Source organism: Cydia fagiglandana, chromosome 23, assembly GCF_963556715.1.
Source record: "Cydia fagiglandana chromosome 23, ilCydFagi1.1, whole genome shotgun sequence".
Lineage (NCBI taxonomy): Eukaryota > Metazoa > Arthropoda > Insecta > Lepidoptera > Tortricidae > Cydia > Cydia fagiglandana.
In genome coordinates, this window is record NC_085954.1 from 6052784 (window position 1) to 6073639 (window position 20856).

Here is a 20856-nt window from a genome sequence, read left to right on the forward strand (position 1 = left end):
AACACGTAAAGCTGGAAAATTTACTGTTTATTAGCCAAGTCATGAAATAATATTTACCTACCCAAATATCGCTTTCTCAGCATTTTTAGATGTATAAGTACTATAAGTAGAATTAATTTTCTTAAGCTATATCCTCGTGGAATGCCCCCTCTTTCTCCCAATTTGCATCTATACTGATTTTTCCCAGGACATGGTAGTGAAACCCGGACCCGGAGTCCTGGTAGCCAACCAGAGTCTGGTGCTCCAGAAGGTGTCCAGGAAAGCGGCCGGGGCCTACGTCTGTGCCGCCAGGAATGCCCTAGGAGAGGGCTTTAGTGAAAAGCTCATGCTGGATGTTAAATGTAAGTTCATCTTTAACTCTCAACTCACGGGCGCCGCTACAGCCCAATATCCACCTTCGTGCATTCCCACAAGGTTCATGATGATGGTGGAGTACGTCCGCCGGAAGACTGGCTACATGCTGAGGGTGCACCAGCTACAGTCGCGTCACTATGTGCACTTCAGTTCATTTGTGGTGCGCGTGCCGCGGCTGCTGCGGGAGACCATCGCAAGCGCGGACTTCTGGCCGAAGGGTGTTTCGACGGTTCCGGGGCAACCTGCCGAATCCTACGACGCAACGGAGCCACGCTGTCACGTCGTCGCCCAAATCCAATGTGTAAAACTTGTATTTATTCACATGTATTGTTTCCATGTATTGTTTCTTTGTATTGTATTTTATTTTGTAGCTTCACAGTTCCTTGGTTTTACTGTGATGCTGCGTTACTTATTTGACCAGTAAAATAAATAAATAATAAATAAAATGATGATGAGCCGCAGACGATAGCCAATCAGAGGTTAGTGCTGCAGAAGGTATGTAGGAAACCGGCCAGGGCTTACGTCTGTGCGGTCAGGAATGCCCTGGGAGATGGCTTTATTGAAAAGCTCATGTTGGATGTTAAATGTAAGTTCATCTTTAAGACGAAACAGGAGCTGAGTTTTAAATATTTTAGGTAAATAGTCCCGTCTCGCTAACGGAAGCGGCTCCTAAAACTAGTGCGATAAGGATAAGGCGAAAATCCTGCGGAATAATCTCAAATCGACTGTTTCCTCCTCCAAAACTTAACCAATCCTAACCAAACTTGGAAATCTAAATGATTATGAAATTATCTGTGTCGGACCGTTTTACTTTTTTCGCAAATTGATATGAGTTTTGAATACTACGCCTCTCATTCCGGCATAGTCAATTAGGCCATTTTGGCCATTTTTGAAGGGCTCTAGCGCCTTAAAAACAAAAATATAAAAAAAACAAAACGGTCCGACACAGATAATGACAATATTAATCTTTGTTGAAAAAATCATTGCTCTAGCATCAAAACCCACGGAGGAAACAGTCGAGTACGTTTGTATGGAGAAATAACCACTCCTGCAAGCCTATTACGGATCGCTTTATCCACATTTATCCACGTGATAAAACAACTGTCACTTTTTAACTCTGCGGGATAGAAAGAGACGGACACCGTTTTATCACGCTCTCACGTAGACAAATACGACCATCATATCCGTACTGTTGGCTCTTAACTCTCAACTCACGCGCCAATACGGGTATCCACCTTCGTGCATTCCCAAAAGGTTCATGATGATGCGCCAACGATAGCCAATCAGAGCTTAGTGCTGCAGAAGGTATCTAGGAAACCGGCCAGGGCTTACGTCTGTGCCGTCAGTAATGCCCTGCGAGATGGCTTTAGTGAATAGCTTGTGTTGTCGTTAAATGTAAGTGTTCATCTTTAACTCTCAACTCACGCGCGCCGCTTCAGCCCAATATCCACCTCCGTGCATTTCCACAAGGTTCATGATGATGCGCCAACGATAGCCAATCAGAGCTTAGTGCTGCAGAAGGTATCTAGGAAAGCGGCCGGGGCCTACGTCTGTGTAAATTCTTTGTGACAAATTTATTTCTCCAGGTTTCTTAAAATTTTTGTATGACCCACAAATTTTGAAATTAATATTAACGATATCAGCATTGTATTTATTTATTTAAACTTTATTGCACGATAACAAAATGTACAAATGGCGGACTTAATGCCTTGAGGCATTCTCTACCAGTCAACCATTGGGTAATCAGAAAACTAGTACTTAGTGCAGGATTGTAGACAACAAGAAGAATTATGAATCACAAATCAGCTTATTCTACACAATATGCATTGTATTGTATTGTATTGTATGCATTGTATGTGGTTTCGAAGCAGTTGTATTCACAGCGTGATTAATTTCTTTCTGCAATTCGGCACTTCCACATCTGGTCTTGAGTGATCTGGCTCTCTGCTGATAAGTTGCTAGAGTTAGACCAAGAAAAGTCTGCAGCGATTTTAATAGCCCACGCAATGCCAGTGTTATTTTAAACGGCAAACTTCTATGAGATTATGACGTATAAATAACACTTGGACTGCGTGGGCTATCAAATCTGCTGCAGGGTTTTTTGGTCAGACTCTAATCTAAGCTGATAAGTACCATATCGTTAAACTCTTTTCTATCTTTCATCTCTTTTACACAGATACCCCTACGTGCAAGTCTTCGCAGCCTGCCCTTCTGAGGGCTGCCAGAGGAGAGCTCATCGAAATTGAGTGCGATCTAGACGCCAATCCAAAGGTATGTTCTAAATAGGTGCATTGGGGTAACTTCGAGATCGTTGTAAATCGTTAATCATATACCTTTAGCAATTCTTGTATATATGTATATATTTATATATTTCGTGGGTCTCGCAAATGGCTCTAACGATTTCGATGAAATTTATAATAAATTTGTATATAGGGGTTTTAGGGGGCCATAATTTGATCTAGCTAGGTCGTATCTCCGGGAAAACGCGCATTTATGAGTTTTCTTATATTTTCCGAGCAAAACTCGGTATTTACTTAAACTGAAGCACATTTTAATATTTTAAACTTTCGCGTTTTGAATACATATTAACTCATATTATAGACGGGTCTAACGCGAATTTTATTCAATTACCTTGATTTACCGACGTTTCGACACAGGTTTCACTGGTCGTGGTCGCGGCTGACTGATGTCCCAGCAAAATGTCAAAACAGAGATTTGTGCATCTACCCGACGAAAAGTGTATGGAAAAGTCGGTAAATCAAGGTAATTGAATATAATTCGCGTTAGACCCGCGTTAGAGAGTCTATAATGTGAGTTAATATGAAGCACATTTTACCTAATATTGTTCAAAAGGTATATCATAGCATAAGGTAACATGTGCGTTAAGGGAAACATAGTTTATTTTTCTCGGGTCAAGAGGAATAGTTAGGTATGAGAATTCCCTACAGTTCGTTTTTAGGGTTCCGTACCCAAAGGGTAAAACGGGACCCTATTACTAAGACTTCGCTGTCCGTCCGTCCGTCCGTCCGTCCGTCCGTCCGTCTGTCACCAGGCTGTATCTCACGAACCGTGATAGCTAGACAGTTGAAATTTTCACAGATGATGTATTTCTGTTGCCGCTATAACAACAAATACTAAAAACAGAATAAAATAAAGATTTAAATGGGGCTCCCATACAACAAACGTGATTTTTGACCAAAGTTAAGCAACGTCGGGAGTGGTCAGTATTTGGATGGGTGACCGTTTTTTTTTGTTTTTTTTTGTTTTTTTTTTTTTTGCATTATGGTACGGAACCCTTCGTGCGCGAGTCCGACTCGCACTTGCCCGGTTTTTTTTTTAGCATTAGAAAGAACTTGAAAGAAGGTAAGCGATCTTGGCATGTCTTTTAATTGAAAAACGCTTTTTAAAAATCAATAACTATTACTTATGAAACCAGAAGAATCGAGATCGTATTAGATTCATAATTGTTACACATTTGAGTCGCTTAACTTCAAACTTGGGTAAATCCATCTGTCAGATTATGCAATTTTGGTATTAAGAAAAGGTAATAGCGTAGATATTTGCTGAGAGGGTCGAATGGATTCACCCGAGTTTGAAGTAAAGCGACACATTTGCCGTATCTAGAAAAAAGACACATCAAGATCGTTTACCTAATTTCTAATGCTAAAAAAAACGAACTATAGGAATATTGTTTTTGCCCCAATATTTCTCTTACCCCATCTATCCTTTTCCTGTATGTTAATTCACAAGGAAATAAATTAATTGCAAAGCGCAAAATGGGTACAATTGATTACGAACCCAATTGTGATCACATTGTCTATCACCCCCCAACAGAGGATCGAACTTTTCTACCAAACAATATTATCATTACATCGCAGGTATCATTCAGAATTGTTTTTCCTCAACCGAACTTTTGTAGGCCGATTCTGTTTTTACATTTATGTTTTCAATCTCATTTTAATACGACCTTGGTGTAAGTTCTGTTATCAGGTATCTCATATCGTCGGGTGACTAGCAAATGTCATTAAGTACCACCACTAGTTCATAGCCATAGTGAACCATATTAGTACTAAACGAAGGTCGATTTTTGTTTAATTTTTTTTAGTAATTAGTGACTTTTGCTTGTCACCTGACGATATGGACTCGATAATATCGTCGGGTGACAAGCAAAAGTCACTAAACTAGTACTATCAAAAATTTAAAGTAACAATGCACTTTATTACACTTGTTTATTGCCCAATAATTTCAATAGTGTTAGTTAGTGACGTTTGCTTGTCACCAGACGATATTATACCTACAGCTATAGTTATAACTCCAGATATAGGCGTTCCAAATTTGAAGCTCATAAATTGTAAAGTTCCTCTTTAGTCGCGCCTATAGTTCGTTTTTACAAGCTTTTATTTACTTTCACCTAACCGTTGTCTGTCTGTCTGTAATCAAATCTTGCAAGTTAAATTTGATCCACTTCCCGGTTTCCGATTGAGCTGAAATTCTGCATCCGTGTATAAATCGGATGACAATGCAATATTATGGTACCATCGAGCTGATCTGATGATGGAGACAGGAGGTGGTCATAGGAACTCTGTGATGAAACAGCGCAACCTAATTGTGTTAGGGGTTTTTTTAGAATTGTCTCGATGAGTATTAGTTGTCTGTCATAAGAAAAGTACAGTCAGCGATAAAAGCTTGTACCAAAAATGAACTTTTTGCCAAAAACTTATTTTAGCATCAGTAAATGACTACGCGATCTTGACGTGTCTTTTAATTGAAAAACGCTTTTTAAAATCGGGAACTATTACTTAAGAAAGCAAAATAATGTAAATAGTCGTATATGACATCAATCGTATCGTTGTTACTTATTTGCCGTGACTTTTTTCAAAAGTGTTATTCAATAAAAAGACACGTCAAGATTGTTTGCCTTTTTTCCAAAGATGAACGGTTAGCGATAAATAATCAACAAAACAGACGAATTATCGTAGGTAATAAAATTAACTTGGAAGTACAGTCGCCATCAGATATATAGGAGCGGCCAAGGTGTTCATAATATCTGAACAAGCACTCTAACGCTTTGACAATAGAGGCGTGCTCAGATATTTGTGAGCACCTTGGCCGCTCCGATATATCTGATGGCGACTGTACTTTTGTGTTCATTATGTATGAGTACCTATATCTTATCTAAAATATCGTTGTGTGGACCAATAATTGCGAGGAAAATGCCGTATAAGAAAGACTTTTGCATTTCGTCAGCACCAATTAGCTTGAACCACCAGTGCTAATTGGTACTTCTTCTTCTTCTTCTTGTTGGGGTCTATATAAGGCTCCAGAGCCTATGTTTCACTGTGACCATCGCCACCTACTACAACCCTCGATCCAAACCTGGAACTTTAAACAGCTGCAGGATCTTTTTGATCTCGAGAGACTGTAACTCCTCCGGGCGCAATATGTGTCTGCCTAGGATTAAGCCACGAGTGCGTATTAGGGTTCAAAGGAGGATGAGCAAGGGCGTCTCCTCTGCTTCCATACAGAGTCTGCACCGTCCCTAAATTGGTACTCAGTCAGGGTCGTATCAAAATCAGATGAAAACCATATCAAACTGTTCAACCAGAACTGGCCTCCAGGTATAATTCCCAATTGTTATTCCTCCACCGAACTTCTGAAATAGGAGAAAATTTAATTGGCTCCAAAGGCTTTGTGAAGAGGTTCATTCAATTTCCGTCAATCAATATTTATTTAGATGCTCCGAATTGACGAAAAGTTTATTTCTTAGGTACTTAAGGGTGATTCTGTTTTGTAAAAATTGCTTTTGGTATCGGTTTATGGGAAGACATTAAACTTTTGAATGGATACATAAGCCGTTAATCGCGTTCCAATGTTTGCTTATGATTTGAGATAATATTATATATCTTTTAATTTGGGTTAAAGTAATAGTTGGCTATTAAAGCAAAAACATGGTTTATTTGTATAAATGACAATTTTCGCTGTCAGATATTGTAACTGGTCTGCTAGACTTTGACCTAGCTCACTTTGCAAAAACTTAGCAGCAAGAAAGAATGCATATATATACCTTCGCGCGTCTGTTACGATCAGCACAGATATGGCCCCTAGGTAGCGAGAGCGCCACGCGCAGCTTATGGCTTTCCCCAAAATTGGGGTGGAACGGATGTACTTTTAGCTATCTGTAGCAAAGCGACGGAATCGCGGAGTGAGCCACGCCTGGCGTTTGTCTCAAAAGTAGATTGCAAAGTGGTTGTAGAAATATGTGGCTTCAAACGAAATACGGAGGCCTGGCGCCTTTCTCACCCTTTTCACACAGAGAAAATGCAGTCGATGGGCTAGTTAAAGATCAATTGTGCCACTTGCATCATTACATAATTGTTTTACTTTGACAGGAATCCATGACGTACCATTGGTGGTTCAACAGTTCTGCCCACAGCAAGCATGAGCTCACGGCGGCTTCCACGCTAAACGCAGCGCAGAGTGGTAAGTATCACGTCAGTTCTGCTCACAGCGAGCATGAGCTCGCGGCGGCTTCCACGCTAAACGTAGCACAGAGTGGTAAGAGTCACGGCAGTTCTGCCCACAGCAAGCATGAGCTCACGGCGGCTTCCACGCTAAACGCAGCGCAGAGTGGTAAGTATCACGTCAGTTCTGCTCACAGCGAGCATGAGCTCGCGGCGGCTTCCACGCTAAACGTAGCACAGAGTGGTAAGAGTCACGTCAGTTCTGCCCACAGCAAGCATGAGCTCACGGCGGCTTCCACGCTAAACGCAGCGCAGAGTGGTAAGTATCACGTCAGTTCTGCTCACAGCGAGCATGGGCTCGCGGCGGCTTCCACGCTAAACGTAGCACAGAGTGGTAAGAGTCACGTCAGTTCTGCCCACAGCAAGCATGAGCTCACGGCGGCTTCCACGCTAAACGCAGCGCAGAGTGGTAAGTATCACGTCAGTTCTGCTCACAGCGAGCATGGGCTCGCGGCGGCTTCCACGCTAAACGTAGCACAGAGTGGTAAGAGTCACGTCAGTTCTGCCCACAGCAAGCATGAGCTCACGGCGGCTTCCACGCTAAACGCAGCGCAGAGTAGTAAGTTTCCCGTTGTAGCATAAGCAAAGATTTGGGTCAATCGAGTGAACAGTAATGAAAGATTTAATTTGGTGGTCTTTTTTATTTTAAACAATGATGCAAACGCAAAGATTAACTGAGCCTGCTGCTAAGAGGTAATAAGAAAGTGTGTAAGCTATTTTGAACACCTCACCCGCTTAGTTAATCTGCATTGTAATAGTAATAGATAGCAGTAGGAATTACTTTATTATTGTACACAACACAGATTATACAGGATGTTACTGATCATCGGGCTTTAAATCCAGGGCTCGATTCTACTCCCCAAATTTTTCCCCGATTTTAGGGTTGGTCCCAGAGTAAAAGTAGCTCAGTTTAGCGAGTAAAATCAAGCCCTGGAATTAAAGCCCCATGGTCAGACACATACTGTTTACAATTTGCAAAAAATTCTGTACAAAGGCAAGTTAATCCCCCTAAGAGATCTCTTCCAGCTAACTTTTAAGTAGATGAGTGGAAACTACTAACTAGATAGACACACAGGAATGTACTGTATGTGTGTTCATAAATAAAGTTTCCCCATATCAATATCTGGTCCATAAATTGGCACTCTTCCAATGCGATAACTTATTTCTTTGACACTTTTGCCAAAAAACATCTGTTCCCACAAAACTTAGATACTTTATCTTCGAAAAGTGTATAGGTGCGTCCAAATGGCGTGAGTACACTGCTACAGGGATTATTACATTCGGTCGCCGAACACTTTTACACGGAAAGCTGACCCCATCACCATGTGGGATATATAGCTCGGAAGAGAGAGAGAGGTCGCCGAACACTTTTTGCTGAGAGAGGCAGAGAATGTATATGTTATTTCCCTGTCGTTTTTAACAGCTAGATAACAGAAAATGTCCAGTGATGGAATAGACCCTAATAATCCATATTGGTAGTGTAACTTCTGCGACACGTTCGCGCGCGGTGTACACAATTCCAGGCCTGGCTCACCTTTTACTTAAGAGGCCCACTGATTAACAGTCCGCCGGACGGTATCGGCCTCTTAGTTGTTCGGAACTGTCAAAGTTTGGTTCTAACTGACAGGCCAACACCGTCCACCAGGACACAGGATACAGGATACAGGTCGCGTCACAAGAGCTGGCACGAATCGAATGAATGAGTGAATGAAAATATCTATTTGTGTAGGTATCACATTTAACGGCTTAACCAATAAAATGGTGGCTCCGACTGTATACCGAAATCGGTGTCACTCGTACAATGAAAGTTTCGTTCATTCCATTCGTGTCTTTAGATCTAAGCTGAACGAATCATCTATACTTTAGCAGTAGGTATCTATCTTCGTAGGTAACTATCACTTGTTCTGTATAAGGAAAAATTCTACAGGCAACTTGCTCGACTCTGATGCTGACTGATATTTTTTTCCAGGCACATATTTATACATGGTCAACACATCATCGGACTATGGATGGGTCCAATGTGCCGGTACTAACACCGTTGGCAGGCAGACGAAGCCGTGTCTCTTCCATATTTTACCTGCAGGTTAGTTTCTTTGATTATTCTAAAAAAAAGATACTTACTTCCCATAAGGTGAGACTAGTGATTTATGCCGATGGACAGTTTCTAAAATTGTGAAATTTTACGCATTGATAATATTTAAAATTTTCATTCACAAGTTTTAATGGGGAATGATATTTTCGCTTCTTGCAAAATTTTCAAAACTGTAATCATTCCGCGTCTTGCTAGATAAGTCGGTAAGATTGAGGTCAATATTAAAACACTCGTACACCTAAAGGTAGTAAGGCAAACTCAGTACAACCGAGGAGCGATCCATCTACGTTTCTGTTTAAAATACAAAGTTTCAATAAAGTCAATGAAAAATAACCTGCCTGCGACCACGAACGTAATAATATATCATGTTCGACACGTCAGGCCAAATAATAAAAGTGCTCGCGATTAAGTCCCAAAATTTTCAGTTTAAATACTTTAAATGGTGAAAAATAATCTGTCAGAATTAGCGAAGTGAATCGGAAAGTATTAAATTGAATCCATATTCAATGAATTTATTACACTTTCTGTTTCGGAAATTGATTTATTAAGTCAATTGTTGTTTGTGTTTGTGGATTCATTATCGAAAAAGTTGAATAGATTTTGTTTGTAGCTTTAATCAGTTATTTAAATTTAGAAAATGTTTATAGAATGGCGGTTGGTTACTTATATTTTAGTTTTGTTATTTCGTCCCGAAATAAAATAACCTTTTATTTCTGAACGATATCGAATATTTAAATATTTCCTACGTGACAATCTTTCCTACTAGCAATGACAAGAAAAATCAGACATACAAAACTTCCTACAACAGCCTGGTAAAGTCTTCAACGAAAAGTGGTCATTTCATGATAATTAAAGACATATCCATTTCATAATAAAACCTAGAAAAACTGCTAAATTTGGTATGTTTCTTACACACACAAATATCAGAATACGAGACATGGACAAACGATTATACGCAGAAGGCACCCGGGATTAGAGCGCGCAGCACTCATAGTCCAACGGGCTATGCCCGACCCGACGCTTTTAGTATGAGTGCGGTAAAGACGCCAGGCCCCTATTTCACCAACGTGACAGGTCCAACAATTGTCGACATTACTGTTTCTGACGTCACAGGCCTCCATAGGCTACGGTAACCGCTTACCATCAGACGGGCGGTGTGGTTGTTTGCCACCAACATGCTAATTAAAAAAAAACTCCACTATATCGCCAGTTAATAAGTACTTATTTTGCGAGGCTAATGACAATTGGCACAAGAAATACGACAATTGTCACGAAATTACGACACAGAACTCATTTGCTGTCGAGAATTACTGAAAGTTCTTTGAAATTTTGTGACAATTGTCATCATTATCATCATAAACATGTTTTTTGCCGATATAATAAAGTTTTTTTTTAAATAATACAATGATGGTGACAAACAGGAATACAGCCCGCCCGATGGTAAAAGATAACCGTAGCCCATGGATGCCTGTGACGTCAGCAACAATAAGACTTGTTGAATTGTCGCACCTGTCAGTCACGTTGATGAAATACGTTGGCGACTATTGACATTTACCTCTTTAATTTAGACCTGTTTGTGTAATTAAATAAATTTACCTCTTTTGCAGATAAACCCTCAGCAGTCAAAGCGTGTGAGATTACGAACGTGACGTACGACTCTTTGACTCTGAACTGCACTCCGGGGCACGACGGCGGTATTCGGCAGTCTTTCTTATTACAAGTAAGTACATATATCTTCTGTTACAACGGGATGTTTCAACCTTTAGCCGAATTTTAAAATGTACGAATGATAATATAGACGGTACCCTGATCAACAAACTCCGATATAGTAAAGAAAGATTGGGTTCTACCTTAGAAAACATCGACAAGTACTGATAAATCTGCTAGATGTCGACTACAGAAATTAGCAGCACTTTAGTTACAAGCATGTCAAGGGGATTGGCGGTCTTGTGTTATTAGTCTATGGCTCACTCCACTCCCCTTCAGAGAGACGCTCAACATACCTTTTTTTTTCAGGTATTCGACATGGGCACGGGCCTACTCTTAGCTAATGTGAGCAGCGACGAGCCAGAGCTGTATGTGTCTGGTCTCTCGGCCAGTAACTCTCTCTCAGTGGCAGTCAGGGCGTACAATAGGAAAGGGGCCAGCGAGCCTTTGACATTAACTTCTAGTCTGCTTAAATATCCTCAAAGACATACAGGTTAGTATAATATGATTTTCTTTATAGTTTTGTATGTATAACAACCTTACCCGTGGTAATAAAAGCACCAAAACGGAAAGAGACCAGCGATGATATAATACCAGTGAAAAAGTTGACAGGTATTACTTTTAAAGAATAACTATCAGGTTACAGGTATAATACTTATATTTTGGATCATTTTCTGTTGAATAAACGGAGCCATTATTCCTTTACAACCTTTATAATATTTCTCCATTGATTTCTAAATATACTAATTATTCATAACCTACCAAAACAAGGTTTAATTAGGTAAATATTTTTGACGACCGGTCTGGCCTAGTGGGTAGTGACCCTGCCTATGAAGCCGATGGTCCCGGGTTCGAATCCTGGTAAGGGCATTTATTTGTATTATGATACAGATATTTGTTCCTGAGTCATGGTTGTTTTCTATGTATTTAAGTATTTATATATTATATATATAGTTGTCTGAGTACCCACAACACAAGCCTTCTTGAGCTTACCGTGGGGCTTAGTCAATTTGTGTAAAAATGTCCTATGATATTTATTTATTTATAAATATCCGCCCACGAACGAGCGTTTTACCGAATTTCCGTATTCCTTGATGGATCCAGTAATGTAAACCAATATTCCCGGTAATACTACTATTGAGTACTATTATTCTCATCATTGGAGCGTGCTCATTGGAGCGCTTCAATTACGAAACAAAGGATCGCCTTTGGCCTTCAATTTTCAGAAATAAATGGAGTTCCATTACCCTTAATTGGATTGCAATGAGAGCGGGATGAATTTTACTCTTACTGGCACTATTGAAGTTTCATTTCTGGCTCGGACTGTTAAGCTTTTAGGATGACTCACGCTAGACCGGGCCGGGGCCAGGCCCGAGCTTCCGGCGCTTTGTGTTCTATGGAAAGCACCAGGCGATCACCGAGCAGCCGTCATAGAAAATGACAAGTCGGACGCTTCTGGCGGACGGCCCGGTCTAGCGTGAGTCATCCTTTAAACAGATTTTCTCCACAGTAGACTGTTAGAACAGTAATCGATTTATGCAATTATTGATCTATATAATCTAATCTAATAATCTCAAATCTTCTGCCGACACTAATCCAGTTAAAGCCTGCCCAGGAATATTGAACTATGGGACTAACCGCGAAATCGCGAAAAAAAAGTGGCTGTTTCATACATTTTGGCTGGTTCATTTTCTATGGGAGGGTAATTTTTTTTTCGCGATGTTGGGGGTGGTCCTATGGTAAAAGTTGCTCAGTATAACCCCAAAATCTTCGTGGCAAAGGGAATGCAGTCATTTTTCGAGAAAAAAAAGTGGCTGTTTCATACATTTTGGCTGGTTCATTTTCTATGCGAGGGTTAATTTTTATTTTTCGCGTTTTCGGGGGTGGTCCCATAGTAAAAGTTGCTCAGTATAACCCCAAAATCTCCGTGGCAAAGGGAATGCAGTCATTTTTTAGAATAGAATAGAATAGAATAGATTTATTCGTAAGCACAAACAATCGGTACAATACATTATATACAAGAAAACACAAAATAAGTTTAAAGTGCCACGAAATGGCCCCATCTCAGCATGTTGCGAAATTAAACTTCTCCGAAATTATGACGTATAAATAACACTTGCACTGCGTGGGCTATCAAAGCCGCAGACTTTGGTCCAACTCTAGAACTGATTTCTTCGTTTTTCCACAGCCCAAGTCCCCGTGAAAGTGGAGCTGACGACAGTTCTGATAATCGTGCTGGTGTCAGTTGGAGTTATCGCCGCCATGACGGCGGTGTCCGCCACCGTCTTCTGTTGCAAGCACTGCAATAAGAAAAACAGTAAGTTTGTATCCCACCAAGCCCAACGAAAAGGCTCCTCTTCACGTTGGGCCAACGCCAACGCCAACGAGGGACGCAGCCATGCGGTAGAATGAGATAGCAATATCACTTGCTCCCTCTAACGCATAAATGCGTCCCTCGTTGGCGTTGGGGTTGGCCCAATGTGAAGAGGAGCCTAAACATTTAAGTACATCTTCACCGCTTAGATCAGCGATCGGCAAACTTTTAGCAGCCTAGGGCCACATACTAGTTAAGGAAGTTGACGCGGGCCGCACTTTTGTCTGACGATTGATATGTGACTTTATCAGACATTGTTGTTTGACAATATTACCATACCATGCGTTACTCCAAAAACTTCCAGCCTCGCACAGCTAAACTGTGGAATGAACTGTCGCACACGGTATCGTCACTAGAAATGTTACTTTTGACACTGACAGTTAGTTCCATATTGCCCATATTGGTGATGGCGCTTCGTGATTTTTTTTTGTTTTTTGTTCATGAATGTTGTTTAGTGTTAACTTGATAGCTTATTAATACCTTTAATTTCAGATAAAAATGAAAAAGACAAGAGACAGCAGGACGAAACATCTAACGTGCCTTTGACAGGCACAAAAGAGTCGGACAGCGTCGACAGTTTGGGTATTGTTTTTTATTTATTTTATTACCTCTTTTTCATGTTTCTTTCATTTCTACAATTTTTTTATACTTATAATGTTAACATAAAATGTCTAAAATAAAAATACCTACATTGAACATGAATAAAATTTCTTTTTTTTTTCAGATAAAAACCCAGATATCATCCCGCTAGATGGTAAAATCAGCGACAGCTGCTCCAACAAGTCCTCAACAACCGACTACAGTTCAATACGGCCGTTAATATCAAAGAATCCGGCAGAAAAATACGACTCCGTCCCACCGAACTGCGACAGATTCTACGATCACAACATAGACCCATGCAATCACTACATACAAATCCGTCCTATGGAGTACAGGGTACGGCCGACATACCAGCCTAATCCCATGGCGAGTCTTGGGCCTAGTATACAGAGTGTTATGCCTATGAGCAGCTTGGGAGTCCCGAACGTTGGGCCGAATGATTGTCATAGGCCGCCGTATGATAAAGTGTACGAGGACTGGCTGAAGTATAAGAACGCATTGCCGTTGAATACTAGTGGTTTGGTAAGTTTAAGTTTAATTTTAACTTTTAGAACGTATCTACATATTAACATTACACACAGACAAAACATCCTCCAGACTGAGCATAGTCGCGCTACTCCCTCTGCCACGCATACGGTAATTTTACTCCATGTTCGAGTCGAAAGTGTCTTTGTGTGACGTCTATGACATTACACGAATGTAGGTATCTAGAGTTAAGGGACCCACTCAGTCCGCCAGACGGTATCGGCCTGTCAATTAGAACAAAATTTTGACAGTTCCGAACAACTGACAGGCCGATACCGTCCGGCGGACTGTAACATCAGTGGGCCCCTAAACCAAGATAAGCCTGCAACGATTTGGATAGCAAACGCAGTGCAAGTGCTATTTTAAAAGTCAAACTTCTTTGAAATTATGATTTCTAAATAACGAGTCTCTATTGTTTCCCAAAAAGTTTTAAGTCATAATGTATTTAGTCCGCATTTTCGTTAGTCATAATTTGTTTGATTCAGAAACGCGTAACTTTTCAGGATTGCCATAAAACAAACCTAACCTTCCCATAGGATAACCGTACGAAAATCCTAAACAGTTAACAGTTTCAGTTATAGGGCGTTTTCAGAAATAAATAATTGAAAACCTAATTCTTTCACATCTGGACGTTCTTGGGCTCATTCTACTCAGAATCGACAGCATTCTCCATCCCACCATTAAAAAAAGATGTCCCAAAATGTCCATTCCATACGTCACATTTTAGTATGAAAAAAATTTCACTTGTATGTGCGTGACGTAGTGGAATGTACAATTTTCAGACAAATATTTGGGACATTTTATTTTATCATCAGAATTGAATATGCTAGTAATTCTGAGTTGAAAGAACCCACAATCACTGGGATCTGTGAAAATCGGGTTTTCGATATTTATTTCTGAAAACACCCTTTAGGACTAGCGATAATATGACAAACAATACATTATGACTTATAATTTTATGTCAAACAAAGGGACCCCTTAAATAACACTTGCATCCATAAAATCCTTGCAGACTTGTCTTGGTCTAACTCTACTAACATTAAGAAACTAACTTCGATTGTATGGCGGCGGCGAGGTTCATGTGACTCTTAAAGAATACAAGAGATACTAAGTAGGTACAGAAGTAGCTAAGCGGGCGAGGTGTTCAAAATTACCTTGACACGCTCTTATTCTCCTAACAATAAAGTCGCGTCAAGATCATTTTGAACACCTGGCCCGCTTAGCAACTTCTGCTGCTGTACTAGGTACCAAAACAAATAACACTCTCTAAAATGTTTCTATTTTACCGTTTGTATTTTCTGCTATATTTTGACAAAAACCCAACGAAGCATTCGCGTTTGCAAATTTTGCAATTCTATTTCGTTCTTTGAAGAACAGTGGTGGGTTTGTTTTAAAAAAAGTAACTAAGCTTTTCCCGAATGAAAACAGTTGTGATAAAGAATTTAAAATTTGAGTCTGGTTATTCGAAAGCGTTTTTTACAGTAAGCAAAATCAGTCGCCTTTAAAATTATAACTAAAATAATATACAGTAGGTAACTAAAATAAAAGTTACCTCAGTTCTATCTATGTATACGGCCTACCGCTGGGCATAGGCCTTAAGTACAAGAGACTGCCCGGTTCGAACTTTAAGATACGTCAATTAATAGATCTAGAAACGATATAGATTAGATATTTAAGTGTCAAAAGTGACGTTTTAGTTTAAAGAAAAGTCACATTTGACACTGACATATCTAATCCATATCATTTCTAGATTTATTAACTGTCGGGCCGTGAGATATACTATACCTAATATAAAACCTTTTTTTAATTTCGTAAATTTACTGTGTTCTTTCATTTGATATATTTCTCTGAAAATTGGTAAGCATTGCACTGAAGATGCCATATTTTACTACAATTTTAAACAATCAAGTTAACGTCATTTTCTTTCAGTGCCATGTGTTGAAAGCGCTCCAATTTTCACTAAACATTTTTCAAAAGAGCAGCACAACGTGTCTCTTAATAAAATAAAGGGCGTTTTTAGGGTTCCGTACCCAAAGGGTAAAAACGGGACCCTATTACTAAGACTCCGCTGTCCGTCCGCTATCTGTCGGTCTGTCTGTCCGTCCGTTTGTCTGTCCCCAGTCCTCAGTCATATGAGATCCACTCATAAACCGTGATAGCTAGACAGGCGAAATTTTGACAGATGACTTATTTTTGATGCCGCTATAACAACAAATAGTAAAAATAGAATATAATGAATATTTAAGGGGGCCTTTCATACAACAAACGTGATTTATTTTGCCGTTTTTTGTGTAACGGTACGGAACGGAACCCTTCGTGCGCGAGTCCAACTAGCACTTGGCCGGTTTTTCAACGCTTTAACGTAAAAATTTTCACTGGTATATTTGTAGCTGCAAAATGTGCAAACACGAAAGAGCTTGGATTTTAACGCCTTCACTGATGTGCACTTTTGAGTAGAGACGCCACGTATATTCGGCAACTACTCTGGATTCGGCCTATTCGGCGCCTTTGCCGAATATTCGGCATTCGGCTGATAGTTGCATACTATTCGGGCAAATTTTGCCCACTATTCGGCCGAATGTTGCCTACCAAAAAAAATACACAATAAAAATAACCAAAAACGGTGTATACGTGTGTAATAATAATATTGTTTAAAATGTATTCTTGGAAAGTTGTTAAATACGAGTACGAAGACCCTTTTAGAACATTTGTTGATTACAGAATATTTTAATTTTATTATAGGTTTGATTTGATTGACTAACTACATTATTTAATTCGTTCAACAAAAAATATATCTTAGCAAACGTTGCGCTTCGTTGGCGAACAATTTTTATAATAATGGTGACTCAAAATGTTCGCATGCATGCCGAATATTCGGCGCTTTGGGCGAGAGAGGGGCCGAATATTCGGTATTCGGCCAAAACCACTATTCGGGGCATCTCTACTTTTGAGTGGTAAATAAACTACATCGTGCAGATATCATGTCTGTATCAAAGGTTGCATTTTTACCAGATTTTACGTAGTTTCGCTCCGAATTTTTGATTTATTTGGTTATATTTGATCTTGCAAATCCTACCTTAATTTGAACCGCTTTCCGATATCGGATTAAACAGAAATCTGGTAAGGTGCAGGGGGTCAATAGAGTATGCGGGGTAATTTAAACTACTCGAAATAACTTCCATGTTTTACATTATTAACTAGAGTCACATACAACACACACATCTTTTTAACCGACTTCCAAATCCCAAAGGAGGAGGTTATCAATTCGGTTGTATGTTTTTTATTTTTATTATTTTTATCTCTTTTAAATTCACGGGTATATACATCCCGGTCATTTGATAGGCGTGCGTGGGGATACAGATCCAACACGTAGAGGCCCTTTGGAGAAGTTTGCTGTTATGTGATACACCTGCTAGAATCCATTCACCGGTACAAATAGATACCCGTAAATCGGTCCCAACAGGCGTAGGGGCTATTGTAAATATAGTGGAGAAAAGTGCTGGTTATGGTAATGAATGTTGGCTGGTCAAAAGATATTATTTTTATTATTTTTATTTTTTTTATTTTTATTTTTACTTTTTATGTTTGTTACTCCATATCTCCGTCATTACTGGACCGATTTTGAAAATTATTTTTTTGATTGTATGTATATGCATACAGATTGGTCCCGTTTTTGTCAAAATCCAGTTCTGATGATGGGATCCATGAGGAATCGACGGAACTCCTCAAATCTTAAAGGCATACATATGGTGATTTTTGTGTTTTTATCAACAAATCAAGCATATACATTCAAAAACGTGACATTTGATGAAGTGGAACTGCTGATGATGATCAGAACGGAACTCTTCAACGACGCATAGTTCACCTTTGGCGATTTGTCCTCTTCGTTATGTTTGTTAAGCAAGTTAAGTTTTTAAGCCACAATTTTATCAAGCTTGAGTTCTGATGATGGGATCCATGAGAAATCGAGGGAACTCCTCAAATTTTAAAGGCATGCGTATAGAGATTTTTGTATTTTCATCAGAAAATCAAGCATTTTCATTAAAAACTGTCGCATTTGATGAAGTGGAACTGCTGATGATGATCAGAACGGAACTCTTCAACGACGCATAGTTCACGTTTGGCGATTTGTCCTCTACGTTATGTTTGTTAAGCAAGTTTAGTTTTTAAGCCACATTTCAGTCAAGCTCGAGTTCTGATGATGGGATCCATAAGGAATCGAGGGAACTCCTCAAATCTTAAAGGCATACGTATAGAATTTTTTGTATTTTCATCATAAAATCAAGCATTTACATTAAAAACTGTCGCATTTGATGAAGTGGAACTGCTGATGATGATCAGAACAGAACTCTTCAACGACGCATAGTACATGTTTGGTGATTTCGAATTTCGATTTTGACTTGGACTGGGACCCGGACTCATACCCGGATCCGGTTCGGACCCGGACTCGAACTCGGACTCGGACCCGGACTCGGACCCGGACTCGGACCCGGACTCGGACCCGGACTCGGACCCGGACCCGGAATTGGACCGGGACTCGGACCCGGACTCTGACTCAAGAGACCCGGACCTTGACCCGGAAAACCACTATGATACCTAAACTAAATAAACCACTATGATTACCTACCATAAAATGTGGGTATGATGATGCCAAACCCCTCCCGCTCAAACTCCCGTACACCGCACCGCATGCGCCGTTAAGTGGGTTAGGTTAGGTTTGAACTGCGATCCTCACAGAACCGAACAAAAGTGGGTTAGGTTTGGTTAGAACTGCGAGTCTTACAGAAACGAAATGCTACTAGAAAAGTGGGTTTGATTAGGTTCGAACTGCGATCCTCACAGAACCGAACTGCTATCAGAGAAGTGGGTTAGGTTAGGCTAGATAACTAAGTAGGTACTGGTTTTACCTCCTTTTCTACATAGTGCACCATCTACCATAATCTTTCACCGGGCCCCATAGAAGTCGGTTTTTTTTTCTTAAAAATTATTTGCTATCTGGACATGTATGCCACTCTAGTAAATAATGTAAAACATGGAAGATATTTCGATTAGTTAAAATAAATATACTTCCGTAATATCGATGACGATGCAATAATTGGCACGCAAATAATTAAGAATCAAGTGATGGAAAAGATTCTGAGCTAATCAGGGGTACGAGAAACATTTGTATCATCATCATAATTACTCTTTTTCTTGCTCGTGCAACATAACATAACTATGTTCTTCTCACCCCGCCTGACTATACATTTTGCTTCTTAAACGTCTTTTAAGCGGTTGCACGCACGTCCCGTTTCGTGATCGAGACATTACGGCCTGGCCACGACATTGCGCGACTGGCTTCGGCTAAGTCGACCATAGGTGGGAACGAAAGGCCCGATCGCTGTCTCTCGCTCCAACCTGTGGTTGTTGCCTTAGCCCGGTCGGCAACCTTTTAGCAGCCAAGAGCCACACAGTAGTTAAAGAATTTGACGCGGGCCGCACTTTGTGAATATGACTTTATCAGACATTGTCGTTTGTCAAATCCTACATACAAAGTAGCCAGAGAGGCTCGCGGGCCGTAAGTGAGAGGTTGGCGGGCCGCATGCGGCCCGCGGGCCGCGGGTTGCCGACCGCTGGTGTAAGGTCGTAGAAAAAAATCTTGCTCAAAGAAGATGGCGCCACATGTTTTAGGGTAACAGAATTTTCAAACGTCAACTTTTAATAACCAGAGTTACTGCATAATGTACGGAGCCATAACCTCTAACCGCCCATAGCCCATACGTCAAACTTTGCCAAGCAAAATGAAAATTTATTTTGTCAACACAAAGTTCAAATTAGAATGGAACAGGAGACCGCTGCCATAGCCGAAGCCAGTCATACCGTTACAGTTTTCATATTTTTATAACTAATTCCTCACTTTTCTTCCAGCTTCCAGCCGAGCAGCTAATGCCGCCTGAACTCTACGCCACCCCTCCCCTATCGCTCTACAGCAACCCCCGCACCCCCCTCCCGCTCCCCCTCCCAGAGCTCGACCACCGGTACCTGGAGAGGGACGGCCGGTGTTCTAACTCGCCCCCGGTCCGGTTCAACACGGATAATAGTGTGTATTATAATAAGATGATGGAGAGGAGTACGAATACATTACCGCATTTGAAGAGGATAAATGGTGAGTTGATTATTAAGCAATTTCTGTGGTATTACCAACTTTAGGCATATATGTGGCGTTCCACGGGCATAGGTGCCTTATGGCGGTTGGCAATGGCGCTTACGCTATTATTAACGACGCTCCAATACTAATGCGGTGCTACGCTACGTAAGCGCCGACTGCCATAAGGTACCTTTTCCCGTGGAACGTCACATATGACATGATAGAATTAATAATATGTATCAAAATAACAGATGATTAATAATGTTGACCCTGGATAACATTGCAGAACCTTTAAATATAAATTATAAATCAACGGAATTAAATAATAAATAAAAATAGATATATGTACTTCATATTTTTTTATGAACATGAGCCTTGTACATAATTTATTTTATAATTTAAAGAAATCATACCAATCTTCGTAGCATGAACGTTATAAATATTGTAACGAATTATTGTATTCTTGGGCATTGCGTATAATTTTTTTCTCTTTAAAACATACTTTTAAACAACTTTTAACAGTGACAAGTAAAATTTCGATGTTCACAGTAACCCC

General features: G+C 40.1%; 1 protein-coding gene across 1 annotated transcript in view; it reads left to right on the forward strand.

Annotated features, from left to right (window-relative positions):
- The window catches only part of LOC134675923 (kin of IRRE-like protein 2), a 645800-nt gene that overhangs the window by 617827 nt on the left and 7117 nt on the right, over positions 1-20856 (forward strand). Inside the window, exons 12-21 of the mRNA XM_063534268.1 lie at positions 188-341; positions 2531-2625; positions 6744-6834; positions 8845-8958; positions 10575-10687; positions 10984-11167; positions 12863-12991; positions 13541-13630; positions 13773-14170; positions 20081-20318. Of these exons, the coding sequence (XP_063390338.1) occupies positions 188-341; positions 2531-2625; positions 6744-6834; positions 8845-8958; positions 10575-10687; positions 10984-11167; positions 12863-12991; positions 13541-13630; positions 13773-14170; positions 20081-20318 (1606 nt within the window). The remainder of the gene's footprint in view (positions 1-187; positions 342-2530; positions 2626-6743; positions 6835-8844; positions 8959-10574; positions 10688-10983; positions 11168-12862; positions 12992-13540; positions 13631-13772; positions 14171-20080; positions 20319-20856) is intronic.